Genomic DNA, 25,055 nt, shown 5'->3' on the forward strand with positions numbered 1-25,055 from the left:
TCAAATGCAATCGCACCAGTATAAACCTTTATGTAAATGCACACCTGTTTCAGGTACACCTTTAAATAAGCACTCCCATAGAAGGAACTAGAATTCAAATCAGAATTATACAGCGACTCCTGTGAATGTTACAGCAGTCCAGAAATACACCCGTAGACTCTGTAAATTAAAAAAAAACAGAAATGTATACTAAAACATACAGAAGTAAACTTCTGCCCGGTCCGGAATGTTTATTTTCTGTCTTAAACTGGTCTTCTAGAGCGGCAATTGAAAATGAGCAACATGTCCAGAAAAAGGGATCATAGGACATCATATATTTCTACAATGCTATGGGATACTCAGCCTGAGCAATACTATTTCAACCCCAGCAGGGACACCATTGCTTTGTTCTGGCTATTCCACTTAAAAGCAACTCATTCTGGTAGAAAAACTTCTGAAAGTCCCAAGAAAGCGTCTGGATTACTTTAGATCTGATGGAACTCAAGGATCTCGGGTTGCAACAAGCTTCCAGGGTCAAGGAAGCAGATTATAGGCAGACTCAGGCTGACCAGAGACAGAATCCATGTTGGTGAAGATGGAAGGAGAGACAGGGCAGACCACTGGAGTGGGACAGATGAAAGGGGAAAAAGTTGAAAACTCACCGTTAATGCCGCAGTCACAGGCACTGATGTTCTGAAGCTGGTCTGCCCTTGTTGAGACGGGAACTGTCCCTGGCCAGAATGGTGCAAGCTCAGAGGTACCCTTGAGACCCGAACAACCTTTGTGTATTTGTAATTTTCTAACAATATCATTGACCACACCCCAGGGAACTAATTTAAGACCTACAATAAAGTAAATACACTGAAAGGGAAAGACTAGAGTGAGACTTGCATCTTCTAGCTGAAATGTGCTTCTGCATAGCTGAGCATTAGACACGTGTAGGCTATGGAGGGGTGACCTGTGGTATCTGGTAATGAGGTGACCACTGGGTGAGCATGAATTAGTTGTGCATAGAATAAATAAATATATTGAAATAAACCTCCCCCCTGAGTCTATATTTGGTAGCGAGGATGAGATCCACTGACCACACCTCAGAGATATATCAAAAACTATTACTTCAAAGAAGCCGAGGCCGTCGCGCTGGCTCCAGTGGGGGGAGAAGCCAATGCTAACCTAAACATGGGTTGTGTTGGTCCACCACGTGAACAGAGGGAATGTGCGGGTGGTGACCCAAACAGCCTTTCCAGGAAAATATTGAGAGACTGCATGAACGTGTTAGCCTTAACCTACTTAGGTTGACCATGCCTGTGTTGACAAAGTCTGCACTCCTTCTCCACGCTGTGCCAAACGGCCCAAGATGGTGGTTTGCCTGTGCGACGGACCACCTCCAGCCACATACTCACGTTCATGTCTGTCGTGGAGGGGAAGCATCGACTGGTGGGACGCTGCTTGATGGTGGCCACTCTGGAGTCCACAGTCACATTCTCCAAAGGCTTTAAGGGCTTGGACCCGGGAGCATTGTCATCTGCTTTATCTGAAAGACAATCGAAAGAGCCCTTCAGTACTCATGGTTTGCTGGTCTAGCCTTCCAAAGCAACTGCGCTAGCGGAGGATGGTCAATGGATCAAAATGCAAAAGAAATATTTTGGGCGGTGTGCTGTGCCAGGCAAGGCTTGAGCGGGGCTTCCAGGGGCATGCAAGCAGAGCACTTGCTGATGCTTTTGCATACCATGCAAGCTTTCAAGTTTTATACTCGCATGCAGTTTCTGTTTACTTAGTTTGATTCGAAAAACAATCCTCCTCTTCCAACCCTCAACATGTAAAGCGAGCATATCTATGTAGAAACGGAGAGAAAATCTTTTAGAAACGGTGTGCCAGTCCAGTACTCGTGCACATCTTAATTACAAAAAATAGCTTTTTTCGTGAGATGTGGTACATTGTGCACACAGACGCTCCATGTCATACCCTATAAGTATCAGCTATCACCAATATCTATGTTACTATGACTCAAAGATATAGTCCACTGTTGGGGATATACCCGTTATTAAAGGCCCTGAACCCGAGTTATAGACCCGAGTCGCAGAATAGGACTTATAACAAGGGAAATGGCCTTTAACAACTGAAAGGGCCTTTACAACCAGTGTAGCCCGAGGTAGAATGGCTATAGGCTATTGGAACCCACTGGGCTATTCCACCTACTGGGGGTGAATTAAGAAGGTTAAACAGAAAGACAAACATTGGATTTTTGGAGCAAAAGGCCTATACTAGCCATTGCTAGACTTGAGCAACTTTATTGTCTTGAGTAGAGTTTCCAATATTCTAATGGTATAACACTAATTAGAACATTGGAATGTTGGGAGCCCAATTAAAAACAATGGCGTGCTCCGGGCTTCTGATGGCCGAAAGAAGCCCGGAGAATCAACATTCCACTGTTTAACAAAGGTCTCACGGAACCAGAGGGGATTTCAACCCCCTCGGGCTCTGTGAGGCCTTGATTTTATAAATTAGAACATTCTGTCCTTTAGCGGCATAATGTTCTAATTGCCTTGAAGCTCTCCGTAGTTGGCTCTACCGGCTATTAAATGCCGGCCCCCTTGTAAAAGGCTTTAAATCTGGAGGGGGCATTTAATGGGCAGTAGAGCCGACTACGGAGGGCTCTAAGGCAATAATAGAACTGTTTTACTGTTGGCAGGGCAGGGTACAAATAGCACAGTTAGTATTCATTCACTGTCACAGTGATTACACTCCTGATGCAGGGGGCAGCAGCTTATGAAATGTGTTAAATATTTTTTTTTTTATTGTCTTCTTGTCATAAAGGTAGTAAGGGGCACATACTCGCTGACTGAAGAACTCTTTTTTGCAGCAAACAAGCCATTTATAATGCATAAAAGCAAGCATGACTAATGAATTTTCATGAAGTGGCATCTGACGTTTCTCTCCACTGGAAATGACTAAAGTTAAGGAGCCTGCTGAAGGTTGGGAGAATGGAGTAGTGGTTGTCTATTCCAGGGTTTCGGGCAACCATTTATGGAAAGTGGAAGGCTGCTATCATTTTGTAAATGCCTGGACCTACCCAGGGGTAGGGAATCACAGAGCTGTACACAGTTTTGTGCAGTATTTTCACATAGGTCTGCAAAAAGCATCATCTACAAGTGCCAAAGACAGATACTGATCGATGAATATTAAAGCTCATAGTTCGGACTTGCTTATGCAGGAAACTGTTAGAGATAGAATTTGAGACGTAGGAGCAGGAAGTCTTGAATTAGGATTTACTTTCCTGTGCAAATCTTGATTTGCCCTGGTAAGTAGCACTGAAGTAACATAAAATAGCCCTTTGCACTACTTTGCTCTACTTTGCGTTCAGGGGGCATTCATGGGTGGTACATGGGTGTTCCTATGCAAGCACCCATGGATTTTGCCGCAACGCCCTATCTACTAAAAAAAGGTAGAGAGGGCTATGCACAATTATTTTTTTCTTTTCTCAATTCTTTACTAATTTTACATGTATACTGTAATATAGAACACATTATGCAAAGTCAGAAATAGGTTGTACTATGTCTAAGCACCCTTACAGTGTGAAAACTAAGCTAGGTGTCACATACACACACACACACACACCCCCGCACTGTGATAGAAATGGCACTGTCCTGTGTTTTCCCTCTCATGCAACTCAGAAACTTTGGTTGCTGCACTGCTGTTGCTTCATATTATAGCTAGACCCTTGACATTAATGCTAAAAAAGCCTGGTGTAGGTGTAAAATCTGGTGGTGCAATAAGCTCAAATAATCCAAACGTGAATGGGAATTTAAAGAAAAGGAGTTTCTTAACATGGACAAATATTTGCCATAGTTGAAAAAGAGCAAAAGTTGCATGTGCCTTCCCGAAAGGACTCCAGCATATCAGAGACGCACTCCACCTCCTCAATGCATTCATCTGCTCCAGTGCCCTCTCAGACACATGGAAACACGCCACTGGCCTCACTCAACTCTGGAACCGTCCGCAGATCCATCTACACCTGCCAACTTTACTGCTGTACCCAGTCAAAGTCCTACAGTAACTCATCAACAGATGTCTCACTGAGAAGCTCAGCAACCACCAACTGCTCTATGCCACATAGTCTGGCTACAAACCCTATGATAGCACAGAAACATCCTTCATTGCTGGTGCAGACAACAACCGCATAATCCTGGACAGAGGAGACACTTCAGCCATCATCCTCCTGTACTTCTCTGTAGTATTCAACTTGGTCTCCCACTCCGTTCAACAGCTACATGAGATTGGAATATAAGGACCTGCTCTCCACTAGGTTTCATTCTTCCTGATAGGCTGGACACAAGCAGTCAGAGTGGTCCCTTATATTTTGGACACCCGCAACCTCAACTGTGGACCTTCGCAAAGTCTGACTCCCTTCAACGCTTACATGATCCCCCTGGCTAGAGCCATTCAAGCCCACAACACTGACATCCTCTCCTATGATGACGACACACAACTCATACCCTCCCTCTTATATTAGACTCGCAACAGTCAAAACAAGTTCACTGCCTGCATGACTGAAGTTGGATGAAGACCAAATGTCTCAAACTCAACGTCAAAAAGACAGAAATTGTGATCTTCAGCATGAACACCTCACCTTAGGACTCAACCTGGTGGCCGGCCGAACTAGGTCCCACATCACCCCCTGGCAACCAAGCCAGGAACCTCAGGCTCATCATAGACAGCAAACTGGACATGACTCCACAAATCAATGCCATTAGAGCATCCTGCTTCCACACCCTGAAGCTCTCCACAAAACTCTCTACTATGGACTTCGTTGATTATTATGTTCTGCTAAATAGTCTACACTTCAGTGTTTCTCAGTTTAAAGCAATCAGTGGCAGGCAGTTAAAGGGATATTTGGATTCTACAGCACGACAGTGATAGAGTCTTAATCGCAGAATCTCCTGGTGGAAAGTACACTAACAGAGGGAACTGAATTAAATATATCACCCTTTTCTAAATAGATATAATTTTCTACCTCGACTGTCATCCATACTGTCCCCATTAACTGCAACACAACATCCTCTCATAATGCAGTAATCCCAAACTAAAAATTGGTTTGGGGGAATGGAGATGTTCCTGATTTGCTTTCTCCACCTCCTGCTACTTTTCCAGCAGGAAGTGGCTGGAACAGTTAAGCGCTGCATCCACTTCATAATAGGCAATAAGAGGGATTCAAAATTCTCTTTAACTTGCATTTAGTCTTGATTACTCTAACCCTTTCATGAACAGGACCCACTTTTTGGCCAAGTGAAGAGTTCATATAATGCACTAAAGAAACCCAGAACAGTGGTGAAATGGGACTAGAGATGTCAGGGTAAGAGCTGAGAGTTAGGACCATAGAATCTTGTTCAACAACCTCATTACTCTAATTTCATCTACCAACAAATAAAAACAAATACTGGGAATTTGCAACACGAAGGCTTTGAGTGAAGGCTATGGGTCAGCATGGAAGCATTTTTGTTTCCAAATTATAAAAATAACCACAATAGTCTGCAATTTTGGGCACAAATAATACTTACTGCTGTAGCATCCTATCTGCTTCTTTGATCTCATGTGCTTCTATTATTATTGGGTTTTACCATATTTGTATGCCTGCTGTTGTCCCAAAGAAACAGAATCGCACCTGGTTACACCCAACCAATAAGTGCCTGTGTAACAATTACTGCCAAGAATGCGAACTAGTGTTTGGGTGAATAAAAGAGGGAAAGATAAATTGGAATGACACTTCCTTTTCCAGATCCTTGGATCAACCCAGATATCAGTTGCCGGATCTTAAATTTGCAGAAGACTTAGTACCTTATTAAGAGTGGCCTAAAAGTCTGGTTCTCAGGCCCATCAGAACTATCAGTAGTGGTGTTTCACGCAGAGATTTCGGCAGCTCAAAGCCAAATACCGAAGGAGGATAAAAACGGAAATTGGCACAAAAACCCCCCAATTCCTGTATTTCATTCCTCAAACTCTTGAAATCTATGTTATATACCAACCCTGGAATTACCAGGAACCTGGTCATGGGAAATCAAGAGTGGAGAAATAAGGAAGGTTATTCGGGCCAACTCATAACGAGGGCCCAAGAGGAGCACTCACACCGCAACAGCATCTGATCCTTAGGGCTGAAGGGAGGATCTGAAGCCAAGAATTTGGATGACTACCTAGTAAGAGGATGCAACCCCTAGTAGCCCTACCACAAATACTACAGACACACTGCCCATTAGCCTCAACTTCCTGCATTACTAGATTAAACTGATATTGTTGCACTCCCTAAACCGGGACATGCCTCTATGCCCAATAAAGGAGAGAATGTCTAATTACTGAGGTAAAGATGTGGTACTGTGTGCAGTGAGGAAAATAGGTGATGTCAAGCATGAAAATGGCATGCAGAAATTCTCTCTCACTTGTCTTGAAATCCAAAAAGCCCTCGTATGAAGCTAATCGCAATTCTCAAGGTAAAAGTTCCCTGGCATCTGATCGAGTTGCGAGTAGAGTTGTGAGATGCAACACCTCATAGGACTCTAATGCCTAGATAACTCAGAGGCATCTATGTGATCACCTGAAGAGAGTACACTGGACCAGAAGCAATGTCATCAATCGTCCAATGATTTCAGTCGGCTTGTCATAAGCACTTAACGACATTAACATACTTATTGTTAACCACTGCATATAATCAAGCACAAAGGTAGGACTCTTTATCTTGTCTTAGTTGATAAGACCAGTAAGGAAAGGCTTGGAATTCTCAAGATCCTAGGAAAGGCAATGAAAGCAATAAAGTTTCTTATTATTATTTAGTTTTTTTCAATTTAGGATCAGGTAAAGCTGTTTTCTGCTTTGCTAATTACTTTGAAGCCATTTGACGAATATGCATAAAACGTCCCAAAAATGGTTATCAGATTTAGACACAAAATGGCAGTTTTGGTGGAGATATGTCTATTGGGAAATAAAGGAAAGGGTAGGCCTTAATGCAGCATTTCCAAATTTTTACTCTCATAGGAATCTGTCTGCTACAGAAACAGAAACACTGCATGGAATCTCACCACAACTTGGCATGTACCTAAACTTTACTGAGGGACGTCCCTTTGCTGGGGTTAGTGTAAGTTGGTTCAGCTGTTTTCAGGAAAGTAGCATTACAAGAATGTGTTGAATGGGGCTTGAAAGGGTTTTAAATTGTTGATAAGCATAAAAATCCCTCATCCAATAAGGGGCTGTTACTGTTTTATATTTACATGTAGGGCATTTCCAGGTGGGAGGTCCATGGATTAACAGCCCATATATTGCTAAACATTTTTGTAATTGTAAATGCTGAGTTAATTTCCACCAAAACAAGCAAAGAGACTCCCATGAGTAAAGTTCTAGTTTTTTGCTAAGTGTGGTGTAATTCTGTTCAAGTTTCTGTACAAAATATGCCATACGCACAGAAGACTAAAAATATTAAATGTCTGCCAAAGTTCATGTGAATTTGTCAAATGATGCCATAGTTATTATCACTTTTCAGGCCTACCTTTATCTAACGGTAAGCAAAACATACTAAACATCTCAGGTTTAATGCAGATTCCACGAAGTAGGGCAAAGTTAAAGGGGTGGAGGCCAAACAATTCATTGGTATGCTAATAGGTTTGGTGCAGTTTATAGGTCTGTATGAAACCTGACAGATACCTAAATATTTAGAGTTTCTTTCAACTCGGTTTAGGCTCAGTTAAAGCGGGGGCAATTCGGGGGTCGTTTTCTAATAGCCTAATGAATTTGCATGACATTTCACAGGCGGTTGGGAAGTTAAGACAAGTTCAAAGCTCCTATGTTTGAACAAGATCCAGGAAGGAAAGCAGGGCAAAATCTATGGGGACAGTCAATCCTCTCTGCACAGCAGGGCTTGCCACCGGCCCAAAGGCCAGGGCCTGCACACTACCCATGATGGGAGCCAAGCAGGGGTTTTCTTGTAATTATTTCTTTTGAAGATTGTGAACCCTTAACGACTCATTTTAGGGTCCTGTGTCCCTTCAGGGTTTGTGAGCATGGAACTGGGCCTGTAAACATGAGAGGAGGAGGCAACAACACAGTTCAAGAACACTTGCTTGAAATCCGTGGACCCAGGGGAAGTTTTTGTGAACCTCAGAATCTTAATCAGAAGTTTGTACACCCTGGCGCAGGGTCAGTAAATATGCTGCAAAATTTACTTCTTGAAAAATGTACTTATGCAAATGATGGGTGCCTTTGAGACCCATCCCATGAATATGTAGGTCAGGGAATACTCTGTCTGTAACCATCTCAACCTTACTTTTTATAGGATGCAGGAGTCTCACCTCCATGTTGTATATTGGTAGGTGCAACAAAAAATGTCCTTTGGTACCACAGAGCCGAAATGGATGGTGGAAACAAAAAGCTCCCTTGTCCAATGGAAGCTTTTAATTTTTAAATGTAGGTCCACAGACAGTCCACAAAAATGGACTCATGGACTAACAGTCCACATATCTCTATCTTTTAACCTTTTCAAGCCCACCTAATATGTTTATATTCCACTAATTTCTTTAAAAGTTTACACCATAGCAAGTAAAGGTACGTCCCTGACTAACATTCTAGTTTCATGCTAATTTTAGTGAAATTCCATTCTGCATTTTTTTCTGTAGTGGAGAGCAAATATTTCTATGTGAATTAAAAACTGAGACAATGCTCTTTTAATTCCAAAATGAAGTGCGCCTCCACTTGACACATCAATATGAAACCCAAAATATGAAGAGTAAACTAAACATAGGAGGTGTCCTCTGTCGAGTTCAAATCCTTAAAAATGTATTAAAGTTATAAGTAAATCAAAGATTTTTTTGACCCCTTTGTAACTTAGCTCTTCTTAGTGGGATCTACAAGAAACTGAAATGTAAGGATTACGTAACTTGCTACCAGCCTTACGAATTGATGCATATTCAGTAAACAGCACCAAAGGTATTAGCACGTACCCCCCCCCCTCCTTTTAATTTTGCCCCCACTTCAATGGATCTGCATGAAACGTCTTATACCACTGAATACAGGTTGATTGCGCAAGCGATACCACAGGTATTATCAAGCAAACACTTTTTTTTAACCCTCCCTTTTTACTATGTCTTTCCTTGACAAGTCTGTACACATTTTTGAAATACCAAGAGTAAACTAAGCATGTAAAGCATCTGCCAAATTGTGTGTCAATTCATCAAATGACACATAAAAAACACAACTTTTCAATAGTCTATATGTCTTTAACTTTTATAATACTTTCAAGCTCCCAGATACATTTTTTAAACGGATAAATGGAATCACACCAAACTTGGAATGAAAGTAGAGCTGTAATCAACAAAGTGCCTCTGCTTGGCGTAAATCTGTTGCGTAGTTAAAAATTGTTTCAGTCTGGGCATGAAGGGGATAAATTATAAAACTACCGGGACCAATAAATCCATGAAGGTCGGCAAACCTGGGTTTACGGAATCTATGCAAGCTGGCAATTAAAACAAGAATATCGAATCCAATTGGACGAGGAAGATTTTTCTTCCAGCTTTTTGGGTCTATAAATTAAAATCCATTTTTACAGACCTGTACCTCTCTGAAAAGCTGCCCAGAAGAGAAAAAGATGTTGCAGCGCCACTGGAGTCAGGGACTCCTGCGTCCAAATAAAAAAAAGACAAAGTGGACTGGAGTATTATACATGACCTCCTTAATTTAGTGGGTCACAGAGGGATCCCCAACTGACAAAGTTTTAAAAAACCATGTATTTATATTATGTCCTGGGGTTCGCTGATCTCACGGCAGGACCGGCGAGTCCCAGCGTCACCACTGCGAGCTGCATAACTTGACCACGGGTTCACAAATCTGTAGCAAGAGGTCATGGTCCCGTGCTGAACCCCTCAGGTGATTCTATGACCTTGAATTAGGTATGGAAATCCCCAGGAAGGCCAACAAGGGACCAAGACCTTGATAGACTTTGCAAACTCTAAGAATACAAAAATTAAAAAAAGATAAAAAATGAAAAATGAAAGAGGAACCAAAGGCCTTGTGAGGGAGGTTGGCTAAGCACCGAGTGTTGTGTGTAGAACCTGTCCAAAAACCATGCCTTGCTCACTCCACATGGCCAAAGACTGTGTGCAGCAGTGTTGGTCTTCCGTGCAGGGCTGGGTGCAAGGCCTGGCTCAGATGGGCCTGGTCTTTGGGGTTTGGCATAAATATGAGGTTAAGTGAAAGGAAGAGTTGGATGCAATATATGTGAAACCCCCCCAGAAATCACTGAACAAGAGTTAAAGTGAAATCATGGTTAGCTATGGTTCAAAAAGTTTTTAAATATGTCTAAAAACCTTTCATATTCACCAAAGAAGGAACAGTTATAGTTATGGTGAGAAACAAAACTTGAAAACTACGGAATCTTACCAGTTATGATTAGGTAAACACTCCCAACAAGCACTGCTTATGACCTCACTTATGACATCACTCTTGACACATTAAATTACATAATCAAACTCTCTAATGACATCTCATATTACATCACTGATGACTTCACAGGCTTAAGGCTGTGCACAGTTGTGGTTGGCTGACTGGGGGGATTGGGAACAGGGCCTGGCAAAGGAAGTGTCCAATAGCCAACCCCAGCCAATCCCAGCATTGCACCGCCGAAAGTCATGGGGAGTGTGGATTAGCGCATTAGGTGGAGGACCTCGCTATAGTCATTAGCATTTAATTTTTTACATCCTGGCATCTCCTAATGTTTAAGACACAAGTATTTAAAGTTTGTATTTGTGGAGTGTCATATTAGCCTACAACCAAAATTGTCCAACAAAAACTGAATTTTTTTTTATCTATAAATATATTGAATCACATTATATCATAAAACCTCAAAATAATTGTGATATAAACATATATGATCTGATCTCAGATGAGAACCAGTATCGTATGTTTAGATTTTGATGAATACTTTTAGGCATAGAAAGAAGGCCTGACCCAAACAGACGAGTTGTTTAAGAAGTAGAGGGTATTGGGAAGCCGAGCTGAAAGGGAAACAATAGTCATGTTTTGTTGCAGAATAATCAGGTATCGAGTTTTGGGTAAAAATCCCCAGATTGGTAAATTTACCAACACTGATTGGCAGTAGAGAGCTACACCCAACAAGGCTCCAATATATGTCTGTAATTGGGTATGCAGCTCAACAAGGCTGACCTTTGGGGGTTGTATATAAATGAAGATGGGGTACAGTAAAAAATCACATCCAAAAATATTGTGGTCAAAATATCAAGAAGCAGACTTTTCTGAAAGTAAGCATACAATAGCAGGTTTAGATTCACTATTCATACCGCCATATTCAAATACCGTGAAGATATATATTAGGGAAGGTGCATGTATATGGCATTAAGTGTAAGAAATCCATGCTTATCTACATATACTCACCTTCATGATATTCTTGTTGTCTATGTTCTGGTGATAATATTTTTGCATGTCAATATTTAACACTCAATAATCCGATAGTACCCATTGGGTCTGAGTGTGTTCTCATGGAGATACAATGAGATCTTGCAGTTTACTTTGACCTGTCATCGTCTTTGGGCCAGAGCCAACACTGAACTAGATGTGGCTAGTCACTGTCTTTAGTCTGCACATTGAGCAAATCAACGATGAACAGTAATAAGAGTTAGAGGAATTACAATAGTATAAATAATTGAAGCATTTCATCCGTGAATTTTTGTTGTTCTCATTAAGACACTCGAATTGCATCTGGTAGGTGCCGGCATTGGTGCCACAGGTCATTCTGTACAGAACTCTAGCGTCACACAACTAATTATGCAATTCATGATTTTGTGTACGTTTCTGGAGCTGCTTGGCTGTTTGGACAGATAGATTGGTGCCTTGAGATGCAGAATTGACTATCTCTTTTTACAGGGGGCGGGGTCAGGACGGATTTACACATGGTTGGTCGCTGTTTGTTGTGGTGCATGGAGTGAGAAATTAATTAATTGTTATTGAGCGAGATGAATTGACGCATTGTAGAGATTGATAAAATTGCAGCATTTTCCAATTGTTGTCAAAAATGTTTTAAAAAACCCCGGAAATTAATATTTTAGGCACTGGCCTCATAAAACATGTTTTAAAGCTCCATCTCCACAGAGTACATGTTTATCAACAGTCCATTTCCTGTCTTGTTCGTCTATCTCAATGGAACTACTCCTACAAAAGGCAGGAGTAAAGTGTTTTCCACATGGAGAACATAACAAAAGGTAAGAATAAATGCTTTAATGAATATGTATGCCCTCCAAACTCCTGCAGATTGCCTGCAGGCATATGTATGATGTGGTGAGTATGCAAGGGAACAATGACCTACATATTACCACTCATACCCCAAGAGAATAATTGAACACCTCAAAAGGTCATAAATCTACACCAACATTAGGGCCCAGATTTACGAAGCCCTGGTGTTGCCACTGCGTCATGCAAAGTAGTGGAGGGCTTCTGTGAGATTTACTAAGCCACGCATAGCCACCTTGCATGGCTTAAAAACGAGATAAAAAAATCTAGAGTAATGCAAAACAGCCAAGTCACTGCCCAGAGGTATACCACTGGAGCTTAGACTTCAGATAAATCACGAATCATCAGTGAATCGCGTCCCCAGATATTTTCATAATGTTTTCTAGCAGGGAGTTCTCTCACTCACTTTAGAAGAAGCCTGGAATAAAGATTTATCCGAAAACACTCATCCTACATTACCATTGGTCAGTTGTAAATGTATCTTATCACGCTATGAAAATTACTGCAATTTTTTGCCAAGAGTAAAGTTTAGTTATTCATGGCAAATACTATAAAATGTTTTATGTCTCGATATTACATACATTATCACTTAACTGAGTTCTATAATGAAGCCCGGTAGCTTATATCTTCATCACTTTCTTCAAGGGTTAAACCATGAGCTTGACCAAGTTAACCAATCATCAGCCATGGGTATCCATCGAGATATGGTTCATCTCTGCTGCTGACAATCTGAGTCTATGTGTGGTAGGAGATGGAATGTAAAGTATTAAGCTCATTCTCTATAGCTCACCATTTCCAGTCTACTTGCTTCCTAACGTGAGGTTCAGCTAAAAATGAGGAATTACAATTCATATGAGGTAACTACTCCCAAACAATTCACAAAGTCCATATATTTCCATAGTTCCTTGGAGTAGAGTTTTCATTTTTATAGGGATTCATTAAACTTCCATTCCAGGGAGTGTTCATGAAATTCTACAAGCCATTATTTTTATGGAGGACTCCACCTTCCATACACTTAACAAGTGTCTAGAATGTCTACTACGCAGAAAGCCTGCCTTAATGCTCCTGAACTGCGCATTTACACATTGAACATTTTGGAGAAATACTATCCCTCAAACCTACATGGCATTTACAACTGATTCCTTTCAACTCCCACCCTGACAACAGTATTTTTAGAGTAGCATTTCTTTTTTTAAATTATTTTATTTTCAGGTTTTTACAAACATACAAATTTAATTGGACATAGCAAGGTGTATATGGCTGTTGGCATAGATATATAAGTGTATTGAAGACAAAAGTCTTCACAGTAGCAGTCAGGGGACTGGATCTAGATGAGCCTTTTCAATGGTGTGGCCATGCATAACATTTGTGAACACACACAAACGTAGAAATGTGTGGGATTATCCTCAATTGTGCATGGCGATTCCGACAATCCCGCCCTCCACTTATTAACCCTAAATGTATTACATGTTAAAAACACCAGACTGATTATTTTTCAGCCATAATAAAGATAATGTGCAATTTTACAATTGTTCTTATACTGATCATGTGCATCAGTCTTTAGAGTCTGCTTGCTTGTATATCTCACTGAAGCAGAAAATAATATAGTATTCTGTTCCAGGAGGGATTTGCATATGTGCAACTGTGGCGTCAGATTTGGTGAAAATTCCTTTCATAGAAGAAACAGGGGTCTGTGCAATGGCCACAGGTTTGTGGAAGTGTAGCTTTGTTCTGCTTGTAAATTTAAAAATGCGTTTATCCTGGAAGGAGGATGCGAACTATGTATTTAATGTCAGGCACATTTTTTATTGAAATGTAATCATAATTACGGCTTCCAGTTTTCCGTTTTTACTGATTTTTACATATAAATACAGACAGAAAACAAAGGGCCCCATTAAGATGGCGGGTGGATCGCCCCCACCGGGCTGGCGGTAGCCACCACTGGCCCGGCAGAGGCGATCTGCCCGCCATCCATACCTGAAAGAGCCCCCGCCATATTAGGATGGCTGGGGGGTCCGCGGCGGACGCAAAGAACGTCTGCCGCTTTTCCGCCGGTCGACTTGTCGATCGGGCGGAAAACATGTATAATATGATGGCGGTGTCTGCAAGACACCGCCATCCATATTATGATGATGGCAGCAATTGGCCTTTCCATGGCGGCGATGCCGCCATGAAAAGGCATGCGGTCTTCTGTGCCCAGGAGGTTGGGGGCATAAGAGGTACACATGGGGGGCACCTATGGTAACCCCCTGCATTGGCATGGACAAGGTGGCAGGCACCGCGTGATTTAGGAAGAGGTGTGGTGCCGCGGCCAGGGCGACTGACTCCGGAATCTGGGGATCACGGTTCGATCCCCGGCGCCGCCAGCAGATTAGCCCAGCACCATGTGACTCTGGGCAATAGCTTGCTTAATCGTCCCGATGGCCCCCAGTGCCTAGAGATCCTTACGGGTGATTGTTTGCGCTTTACAAATGTGGATTATTATTATTATTATTAATGCACAACGTTCATTCCCAGCATTGTGGCGGGCGGTGCTGTGAGCACCGCCCGCCACAATGCTGGAAATAGGGGATGCTACCGCCACGGTGGTGGTGGCATCCTAATTGCAGGTGCGAGACCGCCGCACTCCTGGCAGACGATCCCGCATTACGTTACGGTGGCGGGCAGGCAATAGACCCGAGAGTGTTTCCTGGTTGTATTTATTTTTAAAAATGGAAAACTACAGAAAATTTGGTGTTTTGAGTGACTTTCCATACTATCTTCATCAGTTCCAAGCCCACCGCAGAGCAGATAGATACCATGGGGAGTTAAAAACAAGATGAGATTTCCTTAAATAACAACATATGTCAGCATGCATTTTTAGTATATTGCTAATATTTAACTGCAGGTGTATTGGTATGTTAGATTTAGATGCTTAATTTGATAAAACACAACAGGTGTCAAAGTATTTGCGTGGGTTTATCTGTTTAAATAGGAGTGGAAATATTCCATTTTACAACTTCATTTATCTGTAGAACACAAAATAAATGTGGATAAATACTGATAAGATGTCCAAAAAATAAATATGGATAAATACAGACGGAAATGTTAAAAAAATAAATACCATAAAACCTGGAGCCCTAATCATAATGTAAACACTGAAGTTCTGAGGGAAAAGTGAATTATCGGTCTGCTCCTTGATCAACTATTTGGTGTAAACTATAAAGCTCAAACAGTATATTATAACAGTGGTACAATATAATTCAAAAACAAATAAAGCACTTCAAATATTTATAGTGCTAAAAGTGTAAAAACTTTCAATGGTATTTAACTTCTTCAATTTAAATATTCTCAGTTGAGATTTTTACTCCAAATTAGAGGGCACATTTACAATTAGCAAATAGACAGCTCCGCTTCCAATAAACCCTCTTAATACATCGGTAGCTTGGAGCAGCTCCCCTCTTTTTGCTAACTGGCAACGTCTGTGAGACACCCTAGCCTCATCTTTAGTGAGTGTCAACTGTAACCAGAGCTTAAGTATGAGAAATGCTGAAATCAAAAACTCTAATGTAAACCAATTAAGAAATGAAGAACTTTGGGGCCAGGGCAAGGTTCTGGTTTGAAATATTCTAAATGGTGACACTGCAAAATCTACATTCAAATTAATAGTTGCTACACTTAAAGGTTTTCTCTACAAATTAGGAGACCCAACATAATTAGATCAAACTTCACAATACTAAGATAATTTGTTAAGTGTAGTGTGCAATGAATGACATGAACTGCAAAAATATAGTAAGTGTTTTCCTAAACCTTACATGGTGTACAGGCATTTTAAAAAAGGCTAAATATTGGTACTGCTTAAAATACAGGAACAAATGCAATATGGCACTTAATTGAGCATCAGTAATTTATAAAAATGTTTTAGGATTAGGAAACGGGATGCAGAGCAATGTAATACACTCAACTAAGGTGTTTTTTTAGTAACCTATTATGCAAATAAACGAATTGCTTTAGGAAGCGTTAAAATAGCAACGTATTGCCAGAAATCATATTTCTCAATAATACAGCACTCTTATGCAGAATATATTGGAAAGTTAAATATATACATTGAATTGGACAATACTGCTGAGGTAACAAATAAACAAGGAAGATAGGCATAAGGTGGTATCAAATTTATATAAGTGCATTCAATTATTGACCATACAGCAATTTTGCACCGAGTATCAACTGTACTAAGTGCATCATTAGGGAAATTAATTGATATTCAGTATGTGGCATAAAAAACAAACACCTGACCACATGTTTATAATGAGTTGCAAGGCCATTGAACTAATAGCATAACTGTGGACATTTTCTTCCCTCAGAAGGGTAACTCAAAAATAATGACAATCTACCTCATGACATGCCCACATAACTAACATCCCACAGAATCTAATGAAGGTTTCCTATACAGTCTTCTCACCATAAAAAGGTGAACTATAATAAGAACGTGTAAGTATTGAATAAGCCTGATGTGTTCTATAGCATAATAAATTATTGTAGATGATCGTGGTATTTTAACAACATGTTTCTACAATAGTGTAATCATTATAATCTCACAGGCACTAGCTTGGATAAATATCTTGTTTTTGGATAATGTAGGAAAGTCATCCTTTTTGCCCTGATCACCCCCATTTTTTGACTGATGCTGGTAGTTACTGACTCTGAAAGTGCCACGGGCTCTGCTAACCAGGCTCAAGGCCAGTGCTTGGTCCTCTAATGGTATATAGTATGTGGCATAACTCTAATTGGAAAAGACAACCTACCTGTAAGTCCATAGCATATGGTAGAGCATATAGGTTTACAGACCCCAGTGGATTTAATGCACTAAAGTGTGCAATGCTGAGCTGCGGTGTCTGGTGCCATTTCGAAGCCTGGCCTGTCTTACAGGCTGCTATTAAAATAAAACAGTGTCCAAATACGACTTTGGAAATAAAAGTACTTCCAAAGTTCACAACTACCTTTTTATGACTTATTAGTCACCCCTTAGGAGTGTCCTGGCTGCCCCAAGGATAGGGTGCATTGTAATAAAAAGCAGGGACAATATAAAAGAGCCTATTAAGGAAAACCAGCCAAAGTTGTTTTCCCTCTTGTAGTGCTGCTAATCCTATAGGCTAACATGGGAAAGGCTTTATTAAATTGAATAAAGTCTATCTTTGCATTGGAGCTAGCTAGCAATACCATTCAACGTATCAAGGAGCTGGAGAGGGCATGTAGTTAGTTGCTAACCACACACTTTGGTTTGTGTTACAAAGACACACGGGTTAAGGAAATAATTTCTCCATTTTGATTTTTGGTAGAACAGTGCATTCTGGGTCAAAAATATGCCACATTTCGCATTAAGTTGTCCTAACAGGGGAGGTAACGTTACCTCTATTGGTGAGGGTGATACCTCTCCTGCCAGCCCCAGACAGAGGATAAATAAGGAAGAGCTGCAGGAACTCCTCAGTGCACTGCCTGGAATAAAAGAAGGCCTACCCTAGTGGACCCTGGACTGCACCAAAGAAGGCTTCCATTCAGAAAGACTGTACCTGCTGCACTCACAAGGCTCCACAAATAAAGGACTGTGCCTGACTCAAAGGAAAGGGAGTAGACTCCCTGATCAGCAACAGGTACAAGAGAGCTGGACGACGTCACCTGCATAGCCAAAGAGGGGATCACACCAGCTGACCGGTGGCAACTGGAATTTTCCTGGACTATGCAGGAGCATTGTGTGGAATTTAGTCCAGGCCCCCAGAGGCAATACAGGGTCTTGGAACTCTTGACCTGAGCTACTGGACCTTTATTTTTCCCAAAGGATCCAAGAATCTGCAAGATTTCAAAGTTTGGAAACTTTCTGCAAACTTTTGCAGAAAAACTCCAGTAGAAGACTGGCTCTACGTTGAGAGTCTAGCCGCCACTGTCGACTTGCGAATCCAAATATAGGTATTTCATTCAACATTCAGACATTTTCATAGTTCCAATACTTATTGCAACCTAAAACTCTGCCTACATTTGTATCAGTGTCTCACAATACACTGTTCCTGACTCCACTATACACTCGGGTCCATGAGTGGCCAGGGATTGGTGTTTACCCTCAGTATTCCAGAGTGACTAGCTGTATTCACTTGTGTATGCTACTACGTTCAATACCAACGAAATACATTATTGATAGATTATTAACAACTCCATAACATTTCTCTACAGGACAAAGATTGGAAATGGGGATTTGTCAACTTAATATGTGGAGATATATATATTTTTTAGAAGGGTAAAATGGCAGTAAAAGTCCATGATTCTTCTGCATCTTTGTCGAGTATATGCAAATAAAACCTGGGATAGAAGAGATTTATAAATTAGAATGGATCATAAGGCTGTTACCCATACAGTGACCAAAGCTTATACAAATTCAAACCTTCAACTATTGGTCAAGTCCTGTGGAATATTGAATATATTCTGTATGCTATGGATTTCAAAAATAAAATCAGCAGCGAGCCTAATTCCTTCCTTCCTTCCCCACTGCTGTTCCCAAAAAGGATTCCCTAGGGTTAGTGTAAGATACTTAAACCTGGGTGTCCCAAATCATATTTACCTTCCTATATGTAGAACTAGGACACCCAGTCTATCAGGACACCTAGACCAACTGGCGGAAAGACTCCAGAAGCCAGGGAACCGTAACTCACTTATTACATCGGGGGGCATTAGAAGAGGGAAGGTAGATGATTTCTTGCCTTATTGGGGTCTGCGTTGGGTAATTGATAAGGACCCACTATTGCACAGCAAAAAAACAGCCAGGAATGTGATTTTGGTATTAGATGGTAAAGAAGAAGTGGTATGAGGAGCAAAATGAGGATATCATACCTAAAGGTGGAATAGAGAAAGAGCAGCTGACAATAAGAGAGTGAGGCAAAGTGAGCATGCGCACGAGACCAGAGATAGATCAATCAGTAATGAAGGAAGAACATTAGGAGAATGCTCTGACAGATAGCAGTGAGTCCAGGCTGGACATGGTTTTTCAAAAGTAGCTAAGTTGCAGAAGTGACACTGTTTTCTCTGTGAAGTCATTTTATGAAACTCTGATTGCAAGCTGGACTGATGTACATTGTTTTTTCAGCATTTAACACCGAACTAATTTCAAGGAGTAGTGGAATACTTTGCTGAGAACAATCTTAGATAATGACACAGGTTTAAACCCAGTTAGCTGAAAAAAACAGAATATGGTTTGGCACAGCCGCGGGAACATGCAATGAAGTCAGTGTCATTTATATTTTCTCCCACATAGCAATGGATGGAGAACCTTCCCCCTCCACTATTCCTTATAAGAGACAAAATACGAAGTAAGTTCCAAGAAGAGATAGGGGATCCCCTTGATAAAAAAAACAAAAACCTTGTATACTTCTGAAAAAACAACCAATTGTCAGACCACATGCGTGCAGTTACTGTACTAAACTACCAATGGCCTTCCTGTAAAGGTAAATAAACCAAGGGGGTGAAACCAGTTTTACAGTACAGTTTTAGGAATAGAGCACATTCTCTGTGGCTATGAATGGCGGTGACCAAATATCAGAAAACAGGTCTATAAAAGGAAAGAAATCTGCGCTGACCATGCAGAAAAGCCTATGCTATAATAGTACACTTCTCCTCCGGTCCCTTTTAAGTTTGTGAAATTACTCAATGCTCCTAAACTGTCCTGCTTGGGTTATACTGGGTCACATTCCTCCCCAAGCAACCCCCCACCCCCCGGCCCAAGCCATTGTCTATGCTCTTACAGGTGTATTTCACACCCCATCAAAGCAGAACTGATAGGCCAGAAGCAGGCAGGCCAATACTAATTAGCCTGTAGGGGCTTCGGGCAGGGAAAGGATAGCTTTTTAAAAGTTATTTTTCCAGTATATTTAGTAAAAATCCAACTTCACCATTGAATTTTATTTTTAATAAAAATGAAAATTCATGGTTGAACGGTTTATGTAGAGTATTCAAACCCAATTTACAGAATTGACAGATTAAGTGTAGTTTAACTTTTTCTTCATAGAATCAGCCACAGCCCTAACAGTGAAATAGCGTTTGGGGGCTAGTCAGTGCAGGCATATGAGAACATTACATTTTTACAAGCTCAACTTTTAAATACCAGCAAGCCTACTTAGTGGGCTACAAGCTCTACTTAGGGTGATTTCGGTCATTTCTACCATACGGCTTTCCTTCCTAGCAAAGGGTTTATTTTGAAAAGTCTTACTGCAGGATTAAAAGCTACTTGAGTGAGGCAATACATATAGGCTCAAAACCATGCTTTCTATGTCAACCTAATGAATGTCACAATAGGTGCTACAGTCCATAGGCGACATTTACTGTTCTATAGCTATGTCACTTGCGTATTTTCTTCCACTATATACTGTGGCCTTACTAGGAATATGAATACACCAATTGAGCATTAGCCAATCTTAACATTTTTTTAGGGCTCAGAGCACAAGCACTGGGTACTTTATAGCAGTACCCCAGCATTCGCAGTCCAAAAAAAGCTGCATCAGCCCACAAACAATGACCCGACCACACAAAATGATGCACTTTCTCACAGTTACCACTCCATGTCAGATGTTGGTAAGGGATCAATGGTTTGCAACCACCATAACAGGCACAAACCATTGGTGAATGGCATACAGAATCGAATCACCTCGTCCAGGGCCTCTCATATTTGAAATTGAAAATGAGCTTTGAAAGGTACTTTGTGAGTCGAAAAACCTTTTCTGTCTAAGTAAATTAGCACATTGTAACTTGTGTCTTTACAATTGCAAAGCTCGTGATTTTGTAAATTGCAGGTTTGGAGAACATGTTGTACATATGGCAATGTCCCTCCTCTACCAGAAGATCTTTACAAAGGCCACCTGTTCCACTACCCATTCAGCTCCAGGGTTCCTGTCATGCATAGAAATGTCTTAATGACCTGGCTCCTGAATGCCGGACATCTAAAATGACATCTACACCTCTTTTTTGAGGAGACAAAGTACTGTCAATCACGACCTCTTGAATATTTAACTTTAAAAATGAACATCAAAGGGGACTGGCCCCTTCAAGTAGAAACCCATAGTATATCGAACGAACACCTTACCCTTGGATGCTCCACTCTCATCCTCTCTGCTAGAAATTAGAAAGGGGCTTAAGATCTTGCTTGCATTTAGACAAGTGGCAAGATACACTCTAGTGCAGTGATGCTTATCCAAATGTAGTAAGCCATCTTCTTCCAAATAGTGGAATCTTCAAATATTAAGGAGAATGTTCTATGTAATGTTCATGTACACATAAAATCAGTAGTGAATGCACACTACCATTAAAATGTGTAACCTGCACACATACCAGCCATCTCATACCAGTAACGGGCAATGATTTCTATACTAACACCTGTGAAATCCTATGTACCAACACCTACATTTTCATCCAGCCTAAATGACCAACCATCTCATTTAATATACCAAGTACATAAATAGTAAGTTGTTTCAGAAATTACCTATCCCCACATATCAAACTTGTCGAAAACATGAAAGTCAATGGCAAATGCTACCTATAACACTTTCATAATATGTTGCAGGTCTGAACAGGATATTTCACTGTAAATATGCACAAAGGAAATACATTAAGTTTGGCAACAAAATAATCAGCTCAGACAGAATTCCTAGAGAGTTGTGACAAGTGGTACGTGACTACCCCTCCTAAAATTTCTATCAGTAAACTTTGCAGAAACAATTTGATAAGTCTTAGATAGACAAAATGCAACCAGCAAGAAATGTGTGATCCCCCATTTGATTTATAAGATCCATTTCATCCATGAGACTTTTACTATGCAAAACCCATCAATGAGACTTTTACTGCGCAAAACCATCTATGCCAACATCTATGACTGGTAGAGTCAAGCAAGAAATTCATAGTGCATCGTTGAAATTGACCACTTACAATTTCCTTTCGTCTACAGTATGGATGAAACCTGTACCTACAAGCGTTATGTAATGAAGAAAATGTTAGCCTTTCAACCAGATGAAGATATACATAAGTAGGCCGAAGTTGAAACAATAGTTCTTTAGACTACTGCAACCCCAGGTACTTACCCATTCCCATAAAATTGCTCAAAGACTACAAACACATACATCTGAGACCACCTACAAGCAGTGCTAAAACTATTATCTCCCTATGTCACTTTGAAGTAAGAGCCAGAACAAAACTTAACATGGGATGGTTCCAGCATCAAAACATTTTCAACAAAAGCAAATGCTAGCGGAAGGAAAAACTGAAATATCATTAGCTGGATCTAGCCTACATCTTCCCTCATTTGTATCTGATAAAGCGAATTCTTCTTCCCCTATTTCATCGCTTCTTGCACCAGCTTTAAAAAAAAAAAGAACTCACCGCCATGCTCCCGTCACTCACCAGTGCTGTCTTCCTCCTCCCCACTACCAACCACTCTTCCCTGGCTCCACTACCTCTCCTGGTAGTATACATTTAAAAGTTTATTTGAGAGATCCAGCCAATTGTTGCCGGCCACTTGTTTTTTATCAGATGCTATTGTTTACTGCTCCATAGTAGGGCCTGCCATCTTGCAAGAAAAGAAAATGGCAGTTGCATCATGCATAAAGAGCATGCTCGATCGGTGGATGGATGCATGCATGTGTACACGTCATCACGCTCTGCCGCCCTAGCAACATGACAAATATGTGGATATGTGTGATGATCCAGGCGTGTGTATGCATCATGACAATTGTTTTATTTTTTCTTTTGCTTATGCTAGTTAGCTTCAGTCAACGAGCATTTTGACTTTTTGCCAATGTGGAACAGCATCAGCAAACAGCAATGTTAAAGCCAATAGGTCAACGTTGCTTTTAAAAGGCTAGACCAATTAGCTTTGCCAATGCTTGTTCTCATTGAGTCTTAACTAATTACTAGTGCATTCCATAGATTTCATATTGGAATGCTAGCAAATCGGAATGTGAGCAATAGGAAGAGTATAAGTTAGAGAACTTATAAGGTATATGGTGTGCAGACAAAATATCGAGTTGGAAATTTCGACCTGTAGAAATATCGAGTCCTAAATATCGTCAGTAAGGAATATCGACAGCAAGAACAACATGGTCAAGAATATCGCTTTTAAGGTAAGAAATGTCGTTTTTAAAAATATAGAAGTCAATAAAATTGTTTGCAAAAATATAGTTGTTTATAATATCGATTTTATAATTAGTGTTATGTATTTTAGTATATATTTTAAATTTATGTGATGTATTTTTTGTATAAGTATTGCTTTTTCTTTTTTAATATATGTGTTACATTTTATATAGTTATAAATTTTATTTTAATTACATTTTGTGTTTTTTAGTTCTGTAGAGGGTCGTTGGTTTCTAGGGGAATAGGGTGGGAAGTAATTTAATTATAATAAATTAATGATATTTTTAATTTCTTAATCTTTATTTGATTGAGATTTTATAGTGTTAATTGTGGGAAATAATTTATTTTTCAATTAATTATTAATTTGTTTTAATTAATTAAAAAATTAAATATGGAAATGGTGTAATTAATTTTAGGTGCGGGTTGTGGGGTTTATAGGGGTAAAGGGTGGGCAGTCATTTATTTTCAATTAATTAATAATTAGTTGTTAATTATAACTTGAAAATTAAATATGGGAATTGTTTAATTAATTTTAGCTGTGGGTTGTGGGGTTTATATGGGGAAAAGGTAGGAAGTAATTTATTTTCAATTAATTAATAATTAGCTGTTAATTCATTATTTATTTGAAAATAAAATATGGAAATTGTGTAATTATTTGTAGGTGCGTGTTCTGAGGTTTATAGGGGTAAAGGGAGGTAAGGAATTTTTTTTGTAATTAATTAATAATTAGTTGTTAATTAACATTATTTAATTAATTGAAAATTAAATATGGTAATTGTGTAATTAATTTTAAGTGATGGTTGTGGGGTTTATAGGGGAAAGGGTAGGAAGATAATTTTTTTAAAGTGTTTTTAATTTGTTTTGTAATTCATATTATTTATTCAATTGATAAATATGTTAATTATGGAAGTACATTTGATTTTTTATTTAGATATGGGTTGTGAATTGTGTGGTGTTATAGGATCGGATGTAAATAAAATAAATGCATATAATAATGTTTTTGTTTATAAATAATCTCTAACCAAAAACATTTGTTTGCTTGAAAAATATTTTTATATTTGTAGGTATTTGCGATATGTATTTACCATTATAATATCTTTTTTTAAATGTATAATATTAAATATATTTGTATTTTAATTTTTAACATATTTATATATTTTTTTAATGTATTTTGTATTTCAAATATTTTTTGTTGTTGTTGAAATTGTGTTTGTTTTTAATTTTGAATTGACTGTAGTGGAAATAGCATATTTTTATCCCTCTGCAATCCAGCACTTCCCTACTGTTGCACTCACTGGAATGGGTATAGTAATCTTTACCCCTCCGCTATCCAAAACTTTCCCTACTGTTGCACTCATTGGAGTGAAACAGTAATTTGTACCCCTCCGCTATCCAACACTTTCCTACTGTAGCACTGACTGGAGTGGGAATAGTAATTTTTACCCCTCCGCTAAACAACACTTTCCCTACTGTTGCACTCATTGGAGTGGGAATGGTGATTTTGACCACGTCCCCTTTCCAACACTTTCCCTACTGTTGCACTAGAGTGGGAATAGTAATTTTGTACCCGTCTGCTATCCAACACTTTCCCTACTGATGCACTGCCTGGAGTGGGAATAGTATTTTTTGCCCCTGGGCTATCCAACACTTTCCCTACCGTC

The 25,055-nt window shown here is 39.9% G+C and overlaps 1 protein-coding gene across 5 annotated transcripts in view; it reads right to left on the reverse strand.

The window, feature by feature from the left end:
* The window catches only part of SHANK2 (SH3 and multiple ankyrin repeat domains 2), a 2,937,835-nt gene that overhangs the window by 167,390 nt on the left and 2,745,390 nt on the right, over positions 1 to 25,055 (reverse strand). For all 5 annotated transcript variants that reach the window (XM_085643560.1, XM_085643562.1, XM_085643561.1 and 2 more), the window contains one exon: positions 1,383 to 1,513. In XM_085643560.1, coding sequence (XP_085499686.1) covers positions 1,383 to 1,513 — 131 coding nt within the window. The remainder of the gene's footprint in view (positions 1 to 1,382; positions 1,514 to 25,055) is intronic.

This window comes from Triturus cristatus, chromosome 3_1, assembly GCF_964204655.1.
Source record: "Triturus cristatus chromosome 3_1, aTriCri1.1, whole genome shotgun sequence".
Lineage (NCBI taxonomy): Eukaryota > Metazoa > Chordata > Amphibia > Caudata > Salamandridae > Triturus > Triturus cristatus.